Here is a 17,434-nt window from a genome sequence, read left to right as displayed (position 1 = left end):
ACTGATTTAGCACTGATAAAAAGACTCAACCACCTCAGGTACTAGATCTAGTCATTAACCTTGTATCACATGGTGATGTAAGTAATATTATCTTCATTTTATAGGTGGAGAAATTGAAGCTCAGAAATGTAAAATAGTCAGAGGGCTAAAAACTGTATCACAAGTCTACTCAAAGTCCAAAGAAATAAACCTCCAGTATTATAATCTGGAGTGGCTCGAGAAATTGAGGGTGGTTAGCATGAATAGATTTTCTGAAGCTGGGTTTTTCCCCTAAATTTTCCAGGGGTATGTCTGGCTTTATGAAAGCAAGCAGTACTTTATAATTCTGCCTCCTAGAAAGCTGCTTAGTGATAATGCTGGCTTCAATGGTCTTTGTTCTTACTGTGACACTGTGTGTGAGTTTCACTATCTGAGGTCCTTCTGCATCTTGAATTAAATTTATTATAGGATAAAGTGTTTAAAACAAATTAGGCTGTTAGTTAAATACTTTTGTTTAAATTCATGTAATATAATACTATTTAGTCTAAGTCTCAGGTAGCCATAATTTGCTCATCCAGTGGTAAAATTCTATTCCCTCCTAATTCCAACTTTTATCTGGAAGACCACCAGTATTGATCAGCAAAACTTAATGGCACAAGAGCATCAGGATGGGACATCCAAGAAATGTACACTCATGACTGGAAAGTGCCTGACTCTAAACTAGAGCATGATTACTCAGTTTTACTGTTCTAAATTAATTTTTCTTGTTTGCTTTTATTAAGCCACCAAATATCCAAGCTACACACTTGTACAATACAATAGGGTTAGTCTAGCCCTAGAACACTGCAATGTAGTGACCAGGCTTCTCCAGTAGAGGTAAGGAGAGGAGCTGGTATTTGCATTGTCATTGAGGCAGAGTAAGAACACCTTCACTTCAATTTCAAGGACACTTTGGTAAATATAGGTAATCTTATAAGTCCTGATTTACAAGAGAAACCTGGTGACTTTATTTTCTAGTTAAAAATTACTTAGTCCCTGCCACCCACTCACCTCTACCTGCACACTTACATGTAACTGGCAAGGCATGAGCATTTTATTTTATAGCCAGAAGTTTCAGTGCCCTTCTCAAATTGTGGACTATGTAGTATTATCTTAAGAGCAAGATGAGCAGAAAATTATTACAATGTAGAAATGGATTTCAAAGATGAAAATGGGGCTTTACAAAATAGGTTTTAAAGTTAAGTGCTGTCCTCAAAAGCTATATACAATGGTGAAAAATTCAAATTATACTTTAAATTTCCTCAAATCAGGAATAGTTTATGATTTAAATTAGAAAGGATATATTTGGTACTGGGACCAAATTTCAGTTCTCTTAACCAGACTCGAGACAGGCTTGAAAGAGTTAATGCTTATTGAGCATTATTCATAAGCAAATCAAGCTGGCATAGCAACAGCTTCTCCCCAGGGAGCAGAGGGGAGGAGACAGGACAGGACACAGTGTTCACAGTCCCTGGTTGGAGAGCCAGCACCAGTTTAGCTGTATTGTTTACTCTCCCACCCCACCAAAAGGCACTGGTGTGGTGAAGAGAGCACATATGCCTGGGTTTGGGATGCTGAGCACAAGAAGCCCCATTTGGTGACTCTTCCCTGAGCACTAAGGCAGCAGTGCAATGCGGCAGAGTAGTTGATACTGTTTCTGTTAATATTCTATGCATTTTGCATTCCGTAAATTGAGCAGGAACGCCTGGAAGCAATGATGCGCCGGTCTCTGGAGCGTACACAGCAGCTAGAGCTGAAGAAGAAGTGCTCATGGGCAGGATCACCGGCCTCAGGGCCTGGAGGACGTGATGGTGAGTCTACTGCTATCTCTGCATTGCAGGGCCCCTATGGGAGGGAGATCACAGCCATGACTGGATGTCTGCAGCATTGGAAGATCCTGTGCACAGCTTTATAGGCACCTTTCCCGATGCTTAAACTGCTTCCTATGTATGTGTATACATTTCTCATAAATGGGAGTTGTAATTCTTGCTATCAGATACTTGCAGCATGAATACTGAGTTTTCGGAAAGAGCAAACAAAAATAAACGCAGAGCCTGGTAGCTGGTCTGAGCACACACAGATCCAAAAATAATCTCAGGAAAGGGAAATGGCAGGAGGCACAGTCATAGCTCTAGATGTGACTGGAAAAGGCATAACAGTTACTCTCTTAAGAAGGGCTGGGCGTTTTCCTTCATTGTGTGTGTGTGTGTGTGTGTTTTTTTTTTTTTTTTCTCTTTTGATTTTTTTTTTAAAGCAGCTTACTTATTTTATTATCTAATTCATAATCACCTTTAAATTTCCAAAGGCCTAATTTATGAGTTATTTCTGCTATCAGGATGACTTTTCCTTCTTTTCAATGTCATAGTATGTTTAATTGACCTCAGTATTACACAGGAGTTGTGTATTACCTCTTTCTTAAATTACTGTCTCTTGACTTTGCCATCTTGTGCTTTTAACCATTTGGCAGTGAACACACTTTTTTTTTCTTTTGAAAAGGCAATAACTCATTTATTACTTTTCTGATTTCTTTATTAAAAACTAAAATGCAACAACAAATTGGGACTTTTTCTTTTACCTCTCTTTGCTCTGATTTTTTTTCCTGTGTAGGTGAATCAGAAAATACCCCACCCCTTCCTCTAACTTTAGCAGCCAGCACCCTCCCTTCGGACACAGGGACCACTACAGCTGCTGCCGAGTCCACCAACGGTATACCCGAGCATCACTATGCCATAGTGTTCTGTGATAACTGTTCTGATCACCCTTCTCCATCACTGTGTATGTCTCAATTGTGAAACCACTCAAATGTGAAATCATTTTCACAATTGATTTCTTAGACTTCTCATGACTTTTTCCCTACAGCTGTGAACAATATGTCCATATGTTTTTGTTCCTTTGTCATCACAGAGCTGCATGCCTTATATCTTAGTGTCCTAGAGACATTTCATCCTCAATCACTAACTCCTGCCTTTATAAAATCTCATCAATATTTTCCTTTTGTGCATTTAGACATTTAACAATCTCAGTCATCTTGTTTTAGGTATCAAGTAGTAAAGCACTTTCATTACTTCTGGTGAAAAAACAGAAATCACATGGGTTTCTGAACAGAAGAATACTTGGGCTTAGTTAATGTAATGGATTTCTGGAGAAGTGTTTGAGAAGCAGTGGTAGGGAATTTATTAGTATCAACAGGAAGAATCCACATAATCAGATAACTTGGCTTTGTGCTGGATTGCATCTCTCTTCCTGTAAGATACAGTATATGGAAAATATACACATGAAATTCTTATGGCTTAGGTTAAGAATAGAACTAGCAAAACTTTGTTCTCATTTAATAATGACTTTAGAAATGCTGTACATTTGACTGGTAAAATGAAAATGAGAATGTAGAATGGATGTGATACTTTCCAGCAATATAGAGAGGCATTTTAATAGTAGAAATAAATATCTTTTGTTTCTGCCATTCCTTTGACACAGAATATCCTTTTGGGTAGTACTAAGTAGCACAGATTTTGTTTTCTGGATTGAGGCTTGTTCTTCTCCCATAGAAAAACTAGTAACAAGGTGGTGTGAGTTACTCAGACATACAATCTATGGGAATGCCAAAAATATCAAGAAGAAATAATATTTTAATGATGTATTTATAAAAAATTAAACCACAGAACAGTCCGTCTTAAACAAAATAATGAATTGCCCCCCACTTCCCCTCTTTTCCCCTCTCCGGTTTCCCAGGGAACCTATGCTAAGCAAAGCAAGCAGTCTACCACCAAGCAACATCCCTAACCCGATATTGAATTTCTAGATACTAGTGCTATGCCAAGCCATATCAGAGCACGGGAGGGAAAAAAAGGAAATTATGTATAGTTACATATGTGGTTTTATCATTTGTGGTGGCTGCTTTTCCAGAAAGTTAAAGTAATTAAAAATTGAAAAGTGGGAATGTAAGATTCAAGACTTTATTTCAAGTATAAGTATTTTGTATATCCTCATTTAAAATGTGTTATACTTTGATTTTAGCTTAACTAAAATGAATTAAGACTGTCACTTGGTCAGCAGAAATTGTCAGATATGAGGGATTCTCTCATTTAAAAACATGAGTTAAAATTTGAAAATATTAGGTGTTAGCTTCCTTGACAGCAGTGCATGCATAGTTTTACTTTTGCCTCAGGTTCTGACATAGCTTCACAGGGCAATGTCAGTACTTTTCTGTTGACTGTAATTATTTAATTTAGAAGCCAATACACCAAATGGAGGCTCTATGTTTAAATTCTTACTATACTGTTAAAGTATTTACAGAAGAGCTGTTTTGATTTTATCTCTTAAAGGTAGGAAGAAAATCTGCAATTGCTAAAGTTAGTGCTACTTTAAATACAGCTCCTTGCATTACAAATTATATTACTTTTTCAACCTGAGCCTCAAATAACCTTCAGGAAAAGTTCTGTTTCAGCACATAGTTTTAGTCAAGGTGTTGGATATTTCTGAGAACAATTGTCCCTGAGTCTAGGTTAGTTCTATTTTTGTTTGATGTGGATATATTTTAAAGTTTCCAGACGTAAAACATTAGGTGGGATTAGCATGTTTTAAGCTGAGTAGCTGAGTGAGTTTGAAAGTTTAAATTAAAGAGAAGGGCACAGGGAAGAAATTGCAAACCAGTGGCTGCTGTAGCCTGGACATTTCCAGGTTAAGAAAATGGAAGCAGTGTGCTGTGCTGCAGTGGAACACCACTTGATGTATGTGGATGAGGACAGGAAGGACACTGAGATATGATTTCACAGGCTACAGTGATATGAAAATCAATGTCTTTAATGCATTTCTCTGCAGCATGTGACAAACTTTCAACATCAACCATGAATTTGCCAAAGCAGACGGAGCCTCCTATGAATAAACGCTTGTCTTCATCCACCGTGGCAATATCTTATTCCCCAGACCGAGGCAAGTGAATGGGTAGACCTTGTCTCTCCTGTTTGCTTCTTTCTGGTGTGAGCTTCTTAACATTGCCCTTTGTGAAAGCCTCCTTTCAAGCCTTCTGTAAATCTCACCACTGTCCTAACCTCTAGGGTCTGGCTAACAGGAATTTGGAAAGTGGTATTTTTCCATAAGGAAAGGTTATAATTGAGCAATAGAAATTGATATCCTCCTAATCTACAAGAACTTATTCCACAGAGCATGGAGGTTTTTTAAAGTACCTTCTGGGTCAGTTACGGGATTTTTTTTTTTTTTTTTTTTTTTTTTTTTGATTAGCCAGATGAGAATTGATTAGTTAGAATTATCTGGAGGACTTGATAACATGGAAAAAAAATTGGGACTTTGAAGCCATTCGTGGTTTGTAGGCCTGCCTGTTTTATAAATGAAAACAAAAGTACAGAAATAGTAAGAGGTTGCTTTTTCCAAAAGGAAAAGGATCAATGACTTTTTTTAGGCAGTATTTTGTTTTGGGAGACAGTATATATAGAGGGACATATACTACTTTCAGAACCTGAGTAACAGCATCTGTGTTCTAATGGAGGGTCAGAAGAGTCATTGGAGGCCTGAATTTTTTTCTTTTATTGTACATAGATTAATAAAGACAGGGTTCTTGTATAACATGCATAATCTAAAGCACTGATGAAGGAAAGTCAGATACTAGAAGACTATTGAGGTTGTGAGGTCATCACCAAAAGGTGAGGAGGAGGAGGTTTGTGACTTGGAAGAGGCTGATAGGCCTTCCTTTTTTTTTAATGTTTTTATTAATTTATTCTTGTTACATCTCAATGGTTATCCTATCCCTTGTATCCTCCCATTCCTCCCTCCCTCCCACTTTCCCCTACTCCCCTCCCCTATGACTGTGACTGAGGGGGACTTCCTCCCCCTGTATATGCTCATAGGGTATCAAGTCTCTTCTTGGTAACCTGCTGTCCTTCCTTTTCCTTATTGTCATTCATTGCCATTGACTTTATCTCTCCATCACAGAGGTATGAGATGTATGTAGCAGAGTCCACATGTGTCATAAAGCTGCTGATTTCTGATTGCCCATTTATGGGTAACCACTAGAAACATAGAAGGGAGGAAGAGTTTGAAGAGAAAATACTTAACACTTTTAACTCTATGGCTACTTACTTAGGGAACATATTCCGTATTTTCGTTAATTCATGTTGATACAGGTTGATCTTAAATTCATTTTTTGCATTGATGAAAATGCAAATATAAACATGCCCTATCATGGTTGAAATCTGAATTATATGCTTGTGTGTGTGTTCTAAATAGAAAATTTTTAATCTCTATGTCATTTACTAAGTAGACATCCAAACAGTATATCTATATATTTTATCCCCAAACCAAAACATTTTAGTGTCAGATTTTATTTTTTCTTTTCATTTTTTGAGTGTTTGTTGTTTGGACTTTTCTTTTTGAGGCAGGTTCTCATTCTATAATCCAGACTGGCCTTGAATTCCTAATATTACTACATTTACTCTCAGGTGTTAGGTATAAATCATCACATCTAGTAGACATTGAATTTTGGATCATGAATTCTACCTAGTCTTTCATTAAAGCCAATAATTGATGGGTTTTATTTTTGTGCTTTGTGTGTAATTTTGTTCTTTAAATTTTTTTTAAGCTAGGAAATCATTTATTTTTATACTGTTATGGGATGGTACTTTTCAGTTTTTTTAAATCTGTGTTTTAAAATATATTTTTAAATTTTTTATTTTTATTGAAAATAGATTCTTCTCTTACCCAGTAGATCTAAACCACAGTTTTCCCCCTCCCCACATTCCTCCAACCTTCCCCACCTCCCCTCTTCCCTAGATCCACTTCCCCTCTGTTTCCTCTTCAGAAATGAACAGGCCTCCAAGAAAGCCTAAAATGAGGGTTTTTTTGTTTTGTTTTGTTTTTGTAGGTATGACCTTTCTTTTTCTAGTACTAGATGTACTTAGTGAGTAAGGAAGTCCATATAAATTTTGGAAGCAGGGTTAATTCTCTTCATCTAATACTGGTCACTGTGCTTGTTTTTGTTTTTGTTTTGTTTTTATTTTTGAGACAGGTTCTTACTGTGTAGCTCATGTTAGCATCAAACTCAGGATTCTCATGCTTCAGTCCCCAAATGCTGTGTTTATAGGTGTGTACTTAGCTCAGGTCACTTGTTATAGTGTGTTGAATTAATTCAGATGCCATAAGAGAATGAATGAACTCTCCTAGACTCTTTTTGTTTGTTTGTTGTTGTTGTTGTTTGGTTTGGGTTTTGGAGACAGTTTGACTGTCCTGGACTCACTTTGTAGACCAGGCTGGCCTTGAACTCACAGAGATCCGCCTGCCTCTGCCTCCCTGAGTGCTGGGATTAAAGGTATGGGCCACCATGCCCAGTTTCTCCTAAACTCTTAAGTGATGCTTTATTTGTTTGATTTTATTGGGGAACTCCAAAGCTATTCTTTCTTAGGATTAGTTTTTCCACGTTTGTCCTGCCACCAAAATGTTAAATGCCATCATTCACTATCTTCTTTAAACATTATTTTCTTTTATTTTAATTCTGCTTTTTAAAATTTTTAATTCCATCCCTCAGCTCATTGCATGCACCTTAGTTCCATGGAAACTTTTCTTGTTTCAAGACTGCTGATACATACACAGACTTCTTTAGCCAGAAGCAGAAATACATACATATTCTCTGAGCAGGCCAGTGACTGAGGTAAAAGAGAACAAGCTGTGAAGTTAAAAACAAAACAAAAACGTGCCTGAAACTATTTTGATCAGCCTTGGATTAATTACTGATTTGTTTGTTTGTTTACATTTTGTTTCTCATTTGCTGGCTGTATGAAATGCTTTCATTGGTTAATAGCATTTTCTGCCTGACATTATTTTGTTATTGCTGCTTTAAAGATGAATAATGTATAGGTGAGTAAATTATTTTATCATCGGTAGCATGTGAATCAGGTGGAAAATCAACTTGATGAGCTATGGAGGTTAGTAGACTTTTCTTAGGAGATAACTGGGATAAATTTTCATATAGTAGATCTTTCTTCCTCCCCAAAGTATCACTGCTGGCTCTACCATTCATTATTGTTCATATATAATGCAATGAAAGCCAAAAATGGTGGTGAATGCTTATAATGCCAGCTACTTAGGAGGCCTAAGTAGGAAGATCATGAGTTTGAGGCCAGTTTGGGCAACATAGCCAGACAATATCTCAAAATTTTAATGTTTAATTATAATAAGGATTAAATGAGATCATAGTGTAAATAGAATAACACAGTGGTTGGTACAGCATAAGAGCTCAACAAATATCTAAAGCCTTGCTAGTTCAAAACATGATCCATGGACCAGTAGTGAGAACTTTTGTAGAAAGGCCAGCTCTAAGGTCCTCCCTAACCTACATGTTAAAGTCTGAGAAACACTGGACCAGACCATAGGTGGCCTTCCTTTACCAAATAAGATTAGAACATGATGTCAGTATTTAGGAAGACAAACATTCTCTTCAATTTGTAGCTGAGCAGCATAGTATCCATATAAGGTTGAGTCTGGTCTCCATTTCCAAGATACAGTGTATTCAGTGAAAATTAAATCAAGTTACATAGGATCTGTTCTTGTTATTTTAGGGGGGGAAAGATCTAGTTTAGTCAAGGATAGTCTCAAATTCACTACCATAGCTTAAGCTGGCCTTGACCTCCTGATCCTTTTGCTTCTATCTTCCAAATTATTGAGATTGCCAGTATGTGTTACTATATCTAGCTATAAAACCTCTTAAGTAGTTATGATGTAATTTGGCAGTTCTACTCTTAGATATCGAGCCAGAGAAATTAAAAGCATTTCAAAGGTAAATGTTCTTAGCAGCATTATTCACAGTAGTCACAAGTGGAAACAACTTGAAGGAATAAGCAAAATGAAGTATACCTATAAAGTATAGTATTGTTTAGCTTTAAATAAGAAAGGAATGCTGATAGGTGATATTCAGTAGATGAAGTTTGAAACTATTCTCAGTAAAAGAAGGCAGTCACTTTCACACGAACTCTGGTTCCCCATATTTGGCCATGTCCCCTTGATGAGGAGGCCCAATGGCACTCGGAGGAAGGATAGCAGATTACCAAGAAGAAACTTGATACCCTAGCATCATATTTAAGGGGAGGAGGTCCCCATCAGTCATAGTCATAGGGAAGGGGAATGGGGTGAAAGTGGGAGGGGAGGGAGGAATGGGAGGATGCATGGGATGGGATAGCAAATGAGATGTAATATGAATGATTTTATTTTTCAATAAAAAAATAAAGAAGGCAGTCAAAAATGCCATGAATTATATGATTCTGCTTATATAAAATGTCTGAAATGGGCAAATCCAGAGATACAGAAAATTGATTAATGTTTCACATGGAGGCAAAGGAAGAAAGGTTAATGACTGCTTAATGGATAAAAAAGTTTCATTTGGAAGCCTTAAAAAGATTTGGAATTGGAGTTATGATGGTGGTTATGATTTTGAATATATTAAAAATCACTGAACTGGACATTTAAAAGAGGAGATTATATGATGTGTTGATTTTACCTCATCAATAACCCTAATTTCTTAACCAATAGGAAGTATCCTCATTTTGAGGAGGAGAAATGTTTCAGGGATCCCTCAGATTATGCCCAGTTTTAATGATTTGCTCAGAAAATTCAGCATACAGGTATACTCTACTCTTTTATTTATTATGATGAGAGGATATACAACAAAATCCACAAAGGGGAAAGAAATGAGGAACAAAGTGTAGGAAAGACAAGGCACAAGCTTCCAGAGTCTTTCCAGTTAACTTACTCAGAATGCATTCCCTGAAGTGAGTTCAGACAAGAATGAACTGCCAACCAGGAAAGTTTTTAGATATCTGATGCTGGCTTTTTACAGGCATCTGACCATGTGAACTCCTTGCCCAATATGTATCAAGATTCTGTACTATTGAAATGAAAGTAGATATTCAAATTGTTTTGCCATGAATCATCCACTCACCAGCTAATGGTGGGAACCTTGACAAAGTCTTAGATTCCCAGACATTGTTCAGAGACCCACCTTAGAATGTTTGTCTTAGGTAGCCATGGTGCTTCCTTGTTCCTTCTGAAGTCTTTTCACCTGGTCCCAGCACATCTCTGTCCAGTAAGTTGAAGCTTGCCAAACCACCTTCATGTCTGAGGCAATGTTAAGATGTTACAGGCATATACAAGAAGTGCCCTTCTTGAGGGCTCAGGAGTCCCTATGGAAAACAAGAGGCTGAGACCTTCAGGCCACTTGGAGCAGGAGATCCATTGATCAAGAGATACATTCCCCCATATGAATTCCCACTGTAGTTTCTCTCACTGTGCCCCAAGGTACTTAATAGAGCGAGAGAGTAATTCATTTTAGTCTGTGATTCCAGACAGACTGCCTGAGGCTATCAGTCCCAAAGCCCCCTTCTGTTGCTGACACTGGTTTATCTGCCGGATGAGTGTGAATAGTATATGAATGTTGTGTATGGGAACTATACCAAAATTGGCCCATCACAGCTACCTCAGTCATACTGTCATGTGCAGTCTAGACCCAGAAATCTGTGGCCACAGCAGCCTACAAAGACATTAATTATGGGAAGTTTCCTCTAAAAGAAGGGAACTTCAAAGAGCAATGCTGGGAAACAAGATCACAAATATCTTTGTGACAGTGTCCTCAGTGCCACTAGAAGCTGAGTTTTGTTTTGCTTTGTCTTCTACTCAATAATCAAAAGTTGATTTCTCAGTTATCCACTATATTTGCACAAACTTCTTTTTAAAAAAGACAGAGCATCTTTATGGGTAAGGGAGGAAGAGGAGAAGAAAATAGAGAATTTTAAAATTCAGCTTAATTAGAAAGATATCATGTTTAGATATTATTCAGAATCAAATTCTAAATTTTCAAAGAACTTATCTTAGGTATATATACCAAGATACAGTAAAGTAAGTACAATCGGGCCATAAGTGCATTGTTATAAACCACAGCTACTTTTAAAAATCAAACAGAATATGGCACTTAGACAGCCTTTTTCAGGCTGTAGCTTTTGCAAAGAGCGTATATAGGCTCTACATCAGAATTATAGCACTGAAGAACAACTTGGATATTTTTGGATGGCACCATTAGAGGCCCTGTCCTGTGAACATTTATATATAACCCAGGTGGTCCTGCAGTATTCAGTATGTTTCACAGTTTAGAGACCAAAATAGGAGTCTCTGGTTGAATTGAAAACTCCAATGTATATCTCTCTGAAAGTTTCTTCACAGCCTCTTATTTTTAGACAAAAATCATAGTTAAAAAAAGCAAAAACAAAACAAAACCCAAAACTCAGTTTGAAACTTGTTCTGGTTTCAGCACTTAGTTCCAGTTCCAACCTACCCACTAATGGCAAAACCAAGAAAAAGTGCCCCTTCCATTTCCATTGAAGGAGAAAACGAAAACCACTCCCTGATTGTGATTCTTTTTTTTTTTCAGTTTAAAATTTTTAATTTATTCAGATTACATCTCAATTGTTATTCCCTCAGTTGTATCCTCCTGTTCCTCCCTCCCTCCCTCCCTCTCTCTCTCTCCCCCTCCCTCCCTCTTTCACTCTATTCCCTCCCCTAGGTCTGTGACAGAAGGGGACCTCCTCCCTCACTATATGGTCATAGGCTATCAAGTCTCATCTTGGTAGCCTCCTTATTTTTTCTCTGAGTGCCACCAGGCCTCCCCACCAAGGGGAAGTAGTCAAATATGGGGCACCAGAGTTCATGTCAGAGTCAGTCCCCGCTCTCCATACAACTATGAAGAATGTCCCGTCCATTGGCTAGATCTGAATAGGGGTTCAATGTTTACTGCATGTTTGTCCTTGGTTGGTACAGTAGTTTGAGCAGACCTCCCTGGGTCCAGATCCGCTCATCATGATGTTCTTCTTGTCGGTTTCTAGGACCCATAGCATGCCAAAAGTAGCCAAGGAATCCCCTGAGGCAACACTCTTGGAGTTGCAGTCGTATCTTCAAATTCTGTAGGCAGCTTTCACCTCTTACAACAGAGAACATCTTAGCTGTTTCATACCATGGCCAACAACGTCTTAGCCAGACAAGCAGCACAGGTTCACTCCTTTCTCCATTGCCAAACATTTTTTCTTTATTTTGTGCATTGGAGTTATTGTAGTAATCCCCACCTCTGATGTCAATAGTTTCTGAGGGCCCCAAGAACACAGGGTTTGGTGATTTATTAGTAGAACTCAGAGGACTCATAGCTCATGCTATGATTTATTACCGTAGCAAGATATACAACCAAGTCAGCAAAGAGAAGAGTGCATGAGAAGTACAGAGAAAACCAGGTGTAAGTTTCCAAGGATGGCCTATGAGAGTCATACAGGATAAGCTTCATATAACAACTCATATAAAATGTTGCTTACGGAAGAAGCTCTCTAAAGATTTAGTGTCCTGGGTTTTTACTAGGGACTAGTCATGTAGGCACCCCATACCAAGCAAATACCTGGACTTCACATATTTAGAATATATTATTTGTATAAACAGTTTTTTTTCTTTAGCACTCACCAGTAAATGACATGAACCTTCCTAAAATCTAAGCTCCTAGATACTGGCCAAAGATCAACTTTGTTAGAGACATGGAAGGACAGCAGTCAGTTCTGTTTTCCTGCATAATAAAATTGAGCTATCAGAGGGCAACACAAAGTTTGCTTAGCTCTAAAGTGCGTTAACCACTCAAATGAACTTGCTATTTGAATCTTGGAAGTCTTTCTTAAGATGAGATCTACTCTGTATATAGTATAAAAAGTATAATATTTCAGAAATGTGGCTTAAACAGTACGTTTTTAAAGAAATAAGTTCTTTTCAACCCCTGCTTCTCCTGCCTTTTCCATCTGTGTTTCCTGCACTTTCTGGGTATTATACTGTAACTTTCTAGTATCCCATTCCTGTTCTCATGTAGCACTTGGCAGCCCTCTTAAGTCTTCATACAAGTCCTCTCCAACCCGGGCCACTGAGAGAAAGAAAGCTGCACCTATATCTGGCATAGGCGATACTGGGAAGGGAGCTGTGGCAGGAGCAGAGCCTTCACCAGTAAGTGCCCTCTCTCACTCTTTTCTGTACTGTAGTTTGTCTAACAGTGTGATTGTTTCTACCATTGACCTGAGGTCTTTCTCTCTTTCAAATCTGCAGGAACTGTTCAAAGGACACAGTTGGTTTAAGTTTTTACCAAACTTGGGGAAATTATGAAACATTTTGCATCCCCCTAAATCTTAATACCTTGTATCAGATACCTAATGATATTGTTGTGACAAAGAGCCTTTCTTCCAGAGGACATGAGTCAGAAGGAATGTTGCAGGGGTCCTCTCTGCTTCTTCAAGGCTTTCTGCTTCTAGGAGTCTTGCCTCTGTATACAACCCAAACTGAGGTTCTAGGTCAACCTTCACTCATAATAGCCTTTGAATGTTTTTTAATGTCATATGGACACTAATGGTAAAATGACTATTGAGCAGGTACCCACAATTCTATGTATTTATTTATAAATTATATGTTATATTGTTTGTGTTATCATTTGCTGCATAGCAAAGTACTCTAAACTTTGGCAGATTAAATAAAAACAAATGTCTTTATTCATAAGTTCCTTGGGTCTGAAATTGAGGGCAGTTAACTGAGAGCTTGGTAGTTTTGGTACAAACTCTTTCATGAGGATTTAGTCAGAATGCTGGCCATGGCTATGCCATCTGAAGGCCTGACTGGGCTTCTTGGGAGACATCCATTACAGGGCTACTGAAGGATGGACAGCCTCAGCTCCTCACTGTAAGCCTTTCTACAAGCCTGCTTGTGAGTACAAAATGGAGCAAACAATCCAAGAGACATTATCAAATATATATATTGATTCCTTCAACAGGTGGAGCCCAGGTCCCCTCCTATAAATATAGGTCTTAGTGACTTGCTTTTAATAATCTTTATAAGGCTTAACTCACAAGTTGGGGGGTTAAAGACATTAACAGTTTCCCTCTGATAATGTCTCTTGGATTGCGTTGATTATGTATCAATTGTTGATACATAAAAAATTGTTAAAACTACTATATTACCATTGAACTTTTTAGTTTTGTTCATTATTTATTATGTTTATTATTTAAAGTCTTGGAGATCAAATCCAGGAACTTACATAAGTATTCTACCACTTATCCTAAATGTTCGGCTCTGTTGAACACTTTGTGAAGTGTTTCATGAAAATTCATGGTTGCTCTAAGAGCTAGTATTTTGGACTCTTAGATTTTCTGTAAGATGGATTATTTGTGGAAGAACATTGCCATTTGTGGGGACCAAATGAGGACTTGTTACTGAAAGGCAAATTAAGGAAAGAGGGTGAAGCTCTTTTTATAGGCTAGTCAGTGATGCCCATTTCCTTCTGCCAAGAGAGGTAAAGGAAAAAACAGAGAGAAATATATGTTTTGCCCTCTATATTATACCATGTATGCCTCAGAGTTTACAACTCAGTATCTTAGATATTAAAACCACCTTCTTTGGTAAAGGTTTTGTAATAAGTATATATTTTTTGTTTGGGTTTAATGTTTTAAATTACTTTATTTTTGAGATTATAATTACATCATTTCTTCCCTCCAAACCCTCTTATATACTTCTTGCTCTCTTTCAAATTAATGGCTTCTTTTTTACATTAATTGTTATTGCAAACATATATGTATATATATATATATGTATGTGTATATAAGCAAATGTGTGTGTGTGTGTGTGTGTGTGTGTGTGTGTGTGTCTGTGTCATGTATAGATTCATATTCATTCCTAAGTATATAACCAAGTATGAGAAAACCTTTTGAGTTGTTAACCAGGGTTGTCTAAGAGACTCCCGAAACATTATAGGCTATTGCTGTTTGCCTTGGCTTTCCCCCAAAGGTGGAACGTAAGTCCTTATTGCTGAAAACACCATGCACTTCAGACACAGGGCCCAGAGGCCTCTGAGCTAGAAGTATATGTTTTTGTACTCTTTCCAGTTCCTATATGTTTATGGCCACAATATGGTGTTACCTCTTGGTAAGACAACAAAATGCAGGGCAGATGATCTCCATGTTGAGACACAAAATTATTGTTCCAACTTGATTACCTAAATGTAGTGATCTCATGGTATCACAAATCTCTACAAAGATTCATGTCACGTGAAGCATTAGGCCTTAATATTAATTGATACCTCTGTAAGAATATGGTATCACTCCTATATGGGGTAGTTTTTCAAATTGTAGAAGTAATACCAGTAATGGGCTGCAGCCATCATATTCTTTGTTCCCAACAGATGGAGAAAGTGAAGAAGGGACGAGTGACATCTTCTGTTTCTTCCGGGGGTATTGGGTCCCCACTGAGAAGATGTGAGCCTCCTGAAGACATTCCTAAGAGGTCATCTTCTCCTGTGAAGTCCAAGTAAGCACATCATCTTTGCCAGAACTCTGATGGTTATAGTCAGTTTAGCTTAGTTTAGTTCCATTCAACATTGTGGCTTCTGCTCTGCCAAAAGCATGACCAACAAGAAGGGGTGAGCAGGACAAATGCCCACCTTTGAGGTTTATGTCTACATGCATATGTATCTTCTGGATAAATGATGGACCATTTATAAGTTTGTTGCTTTGTATGATAATGTTAAGCACTTTGTCTTCAGGGCCTTCAGTTCCGTTTTTTCTCTTCATTATTCCCTCTGGAATTATCCTTTCTCTTTTGATGAACCATGTCTAGATTTTTATTGAAGTAATTGTATTGTATGTGGGCACCTACTTACCATCTCCTGTTATTGATGAATAGCAATTTTGTTTTGGAGATAGTCTCATGTAACTAAGGATGGCCTTGAACTGATTTTTCTGCCTCTGCTTCTACAGTGTTGGGATAATAGGTATATGTTACCACCCATAACACCATTTTCAAATAAAACACGTAATTTTATTAGGTATAGATAAACTTAACAGGGACAATATAAACAAAAAACAGATTCATGATCACTGTCCTAAGTTACTAAAAGATTTTACAAACAGTAATGGACAAGAGTGATTCAATGAAGGATCAGTGAGATGCTTTAGTTTCTAAAGGTACTTGCCACAAAAGTTTCATATTTAAAACCCACTTAAAAGTAGAAAAAGTAAAAAAAAAAAAAAAAAAAAGTAGAAAAAGTTGTCCCCTGACAACTACACATTGTACCATTGCACATATTTGCCCATCATGTGTACACACAGTAATAATAAATAAAAAGGGTGATTCAATAACAACTTAGTCTAGAAGTGTTGTGGAAATTTATTAGTTTGAGATATTAAGACATAAGATATTATAAGAGAAGGAACAATGTGATTTTAATATGGAAGCATAGAAACTTTTTTTGGTCTTTTAGAGGTTTTTGTTGTCATTAGTTGATACAGGTGTCTTTAAACCCAGGAGAACCTTGAGTCATAATCCTCCTAATTCAAACTCTTCAGTAGCTGGGATTACATTGTCTGCCACCATGCTCAGTTTACCCAGAAGTTTACCAGAGCTACATAAGATCATCTTCATGAAAGTATATAATGTACTTTGAGCATATGTCCCTCAATATAGCATTTGAGTGGAGACCTGTATGAAGTGAGGGAGCAGGCCTCAATTAGAGCTTTGCTAATCTGAAGCTCATTTGCATTATATCAGCATTTTATGTTCAGTTAGTGGTCTTCTTCAAAACTGCTTTCAGGCTGGGGGTTGTCTTTATTTTTTCTTGTACAACAGGTGCTCAGTATATGTCTGTCTTAGTTCATTAGGACTATCTGGATGCCTCACATTTAGGCTTGGGGATGTATGTTTGCATAGACTTTATTGTTTACGCATCCTTGATCTGACTATTTGAAAGCTAAAGCTTTTTGAGGAGTGGCATGATGCTCAAAAAAGCTTTGGAATATGGAGCATTTCAGACTTTAAAACTTCCTATTAAGAGTGATTAACATAAAAATAAGCAAATAAAGTGCTCGATTTGGCAGCACATATACTAAAATTGGAATGATACAGAGAAGATTAGCATGACCCCTGCATAAGGATGACACGTAAATTCGTGAAGCATTCCATATTTTAAAAAAATAAGCAAAGAAAACAAAACAAGAATGCTTAACTTTGGTTAAAGAGTTAAGAACTCTAAAGTTTCTTGGTTTTAAAATGTTCAGAAAAGCCAGACTATAGCATTTGGGAAGCTAAGGCAGAAAGATCACATAAATTCTAGGCCAGCCTGAGCCAGCATAGGCTACATATTGAAACCCTGCTCCCCCAGTTAAATAAAACTAAAACACTAAGAAAGATAGGTTCCCATTGGGTGAAAATTAGTGGGTATGGACCAGTCAGGAGAATCATGGGAAACTCATGTGCAGCAAGCATAAATTAATTAAGAAAATCCAGCCAGACTATACAGTAATAAAAAACATTGGTCACAACTGCCCACAACCACATGAGTGGATCTCAGGAATGTCATAGTGAATGG

The 17,434-nt window shown here is 37.4% G+C and overlaps 1 protein-coding gene and 1 non-coding gene across 7 annotated transcripts in view; both read left to right on the top strand.

Moving 5' to 3' along the window:
- Map7d2 (MAP7 domain containing 2) overlaps positions 1-17,434 on the top strand; it is a 79,128-nt gene that overhangs the window by 40,227 nt on the left and 21,467 nt on the right. For 2 of the 6 annotated variants that reach the window (XM_051141153.1, XM_051141152.1), the window contains exons 4-8: positions 1,718-1,829; positions 2,626-2,724; positions 4,837-4,947; positions 12,905-13,035; positions 15,254-15,378. In XM_051141153.1, coding sequence (XP_050997110.1) covers positions 1,718-1,829; positions 2,626-2,724; positions 4,837-4,947; positions 12,905-13,035; positions 15,254-15,378 — 578 coding nt within the window. Of the gene's footprint in view, positions 1-1,444; positions 1,830-2,625; positions 2,725-4,836; positions 4,948-12,904; positions 13,036-15,253; positions 15,379-17,434 lie in introns of those variants that run through there. The other 4 variants (XM_051141157.1, XM_051141156.1, XM_051141155.1 and 1 more) reach the window with 3 other exon arrangements.
- LOC127186131 (U6 spliceosomal RNA) lies at positions 16,928-17,034 on the top strand. The gene has a single exon (XR_007830360.1). It is a non-coding gene; the product is annotated as a U6 spliceosomal RNA (small nuclear RNA).

Source organism: Acomys russatus, chromosome X (genome assembly GCF_903995435.1).
Source record: "Acomys russatus chromosome X, mAcoRus1.1, whole genome shotgun sequence".
In the NCBI taxonomy this organism is placed as follows: domain Eukaryota; kingdom Metazoa; phylum Chordata; class Mammalia; order Rodentia; family Muridae; genus Acomys; species Acomys russatus.
Note: the sequence above shows the minus strand (reverse complement) of the source record. Positions and strands in the feature narration are given on the sequence as shown.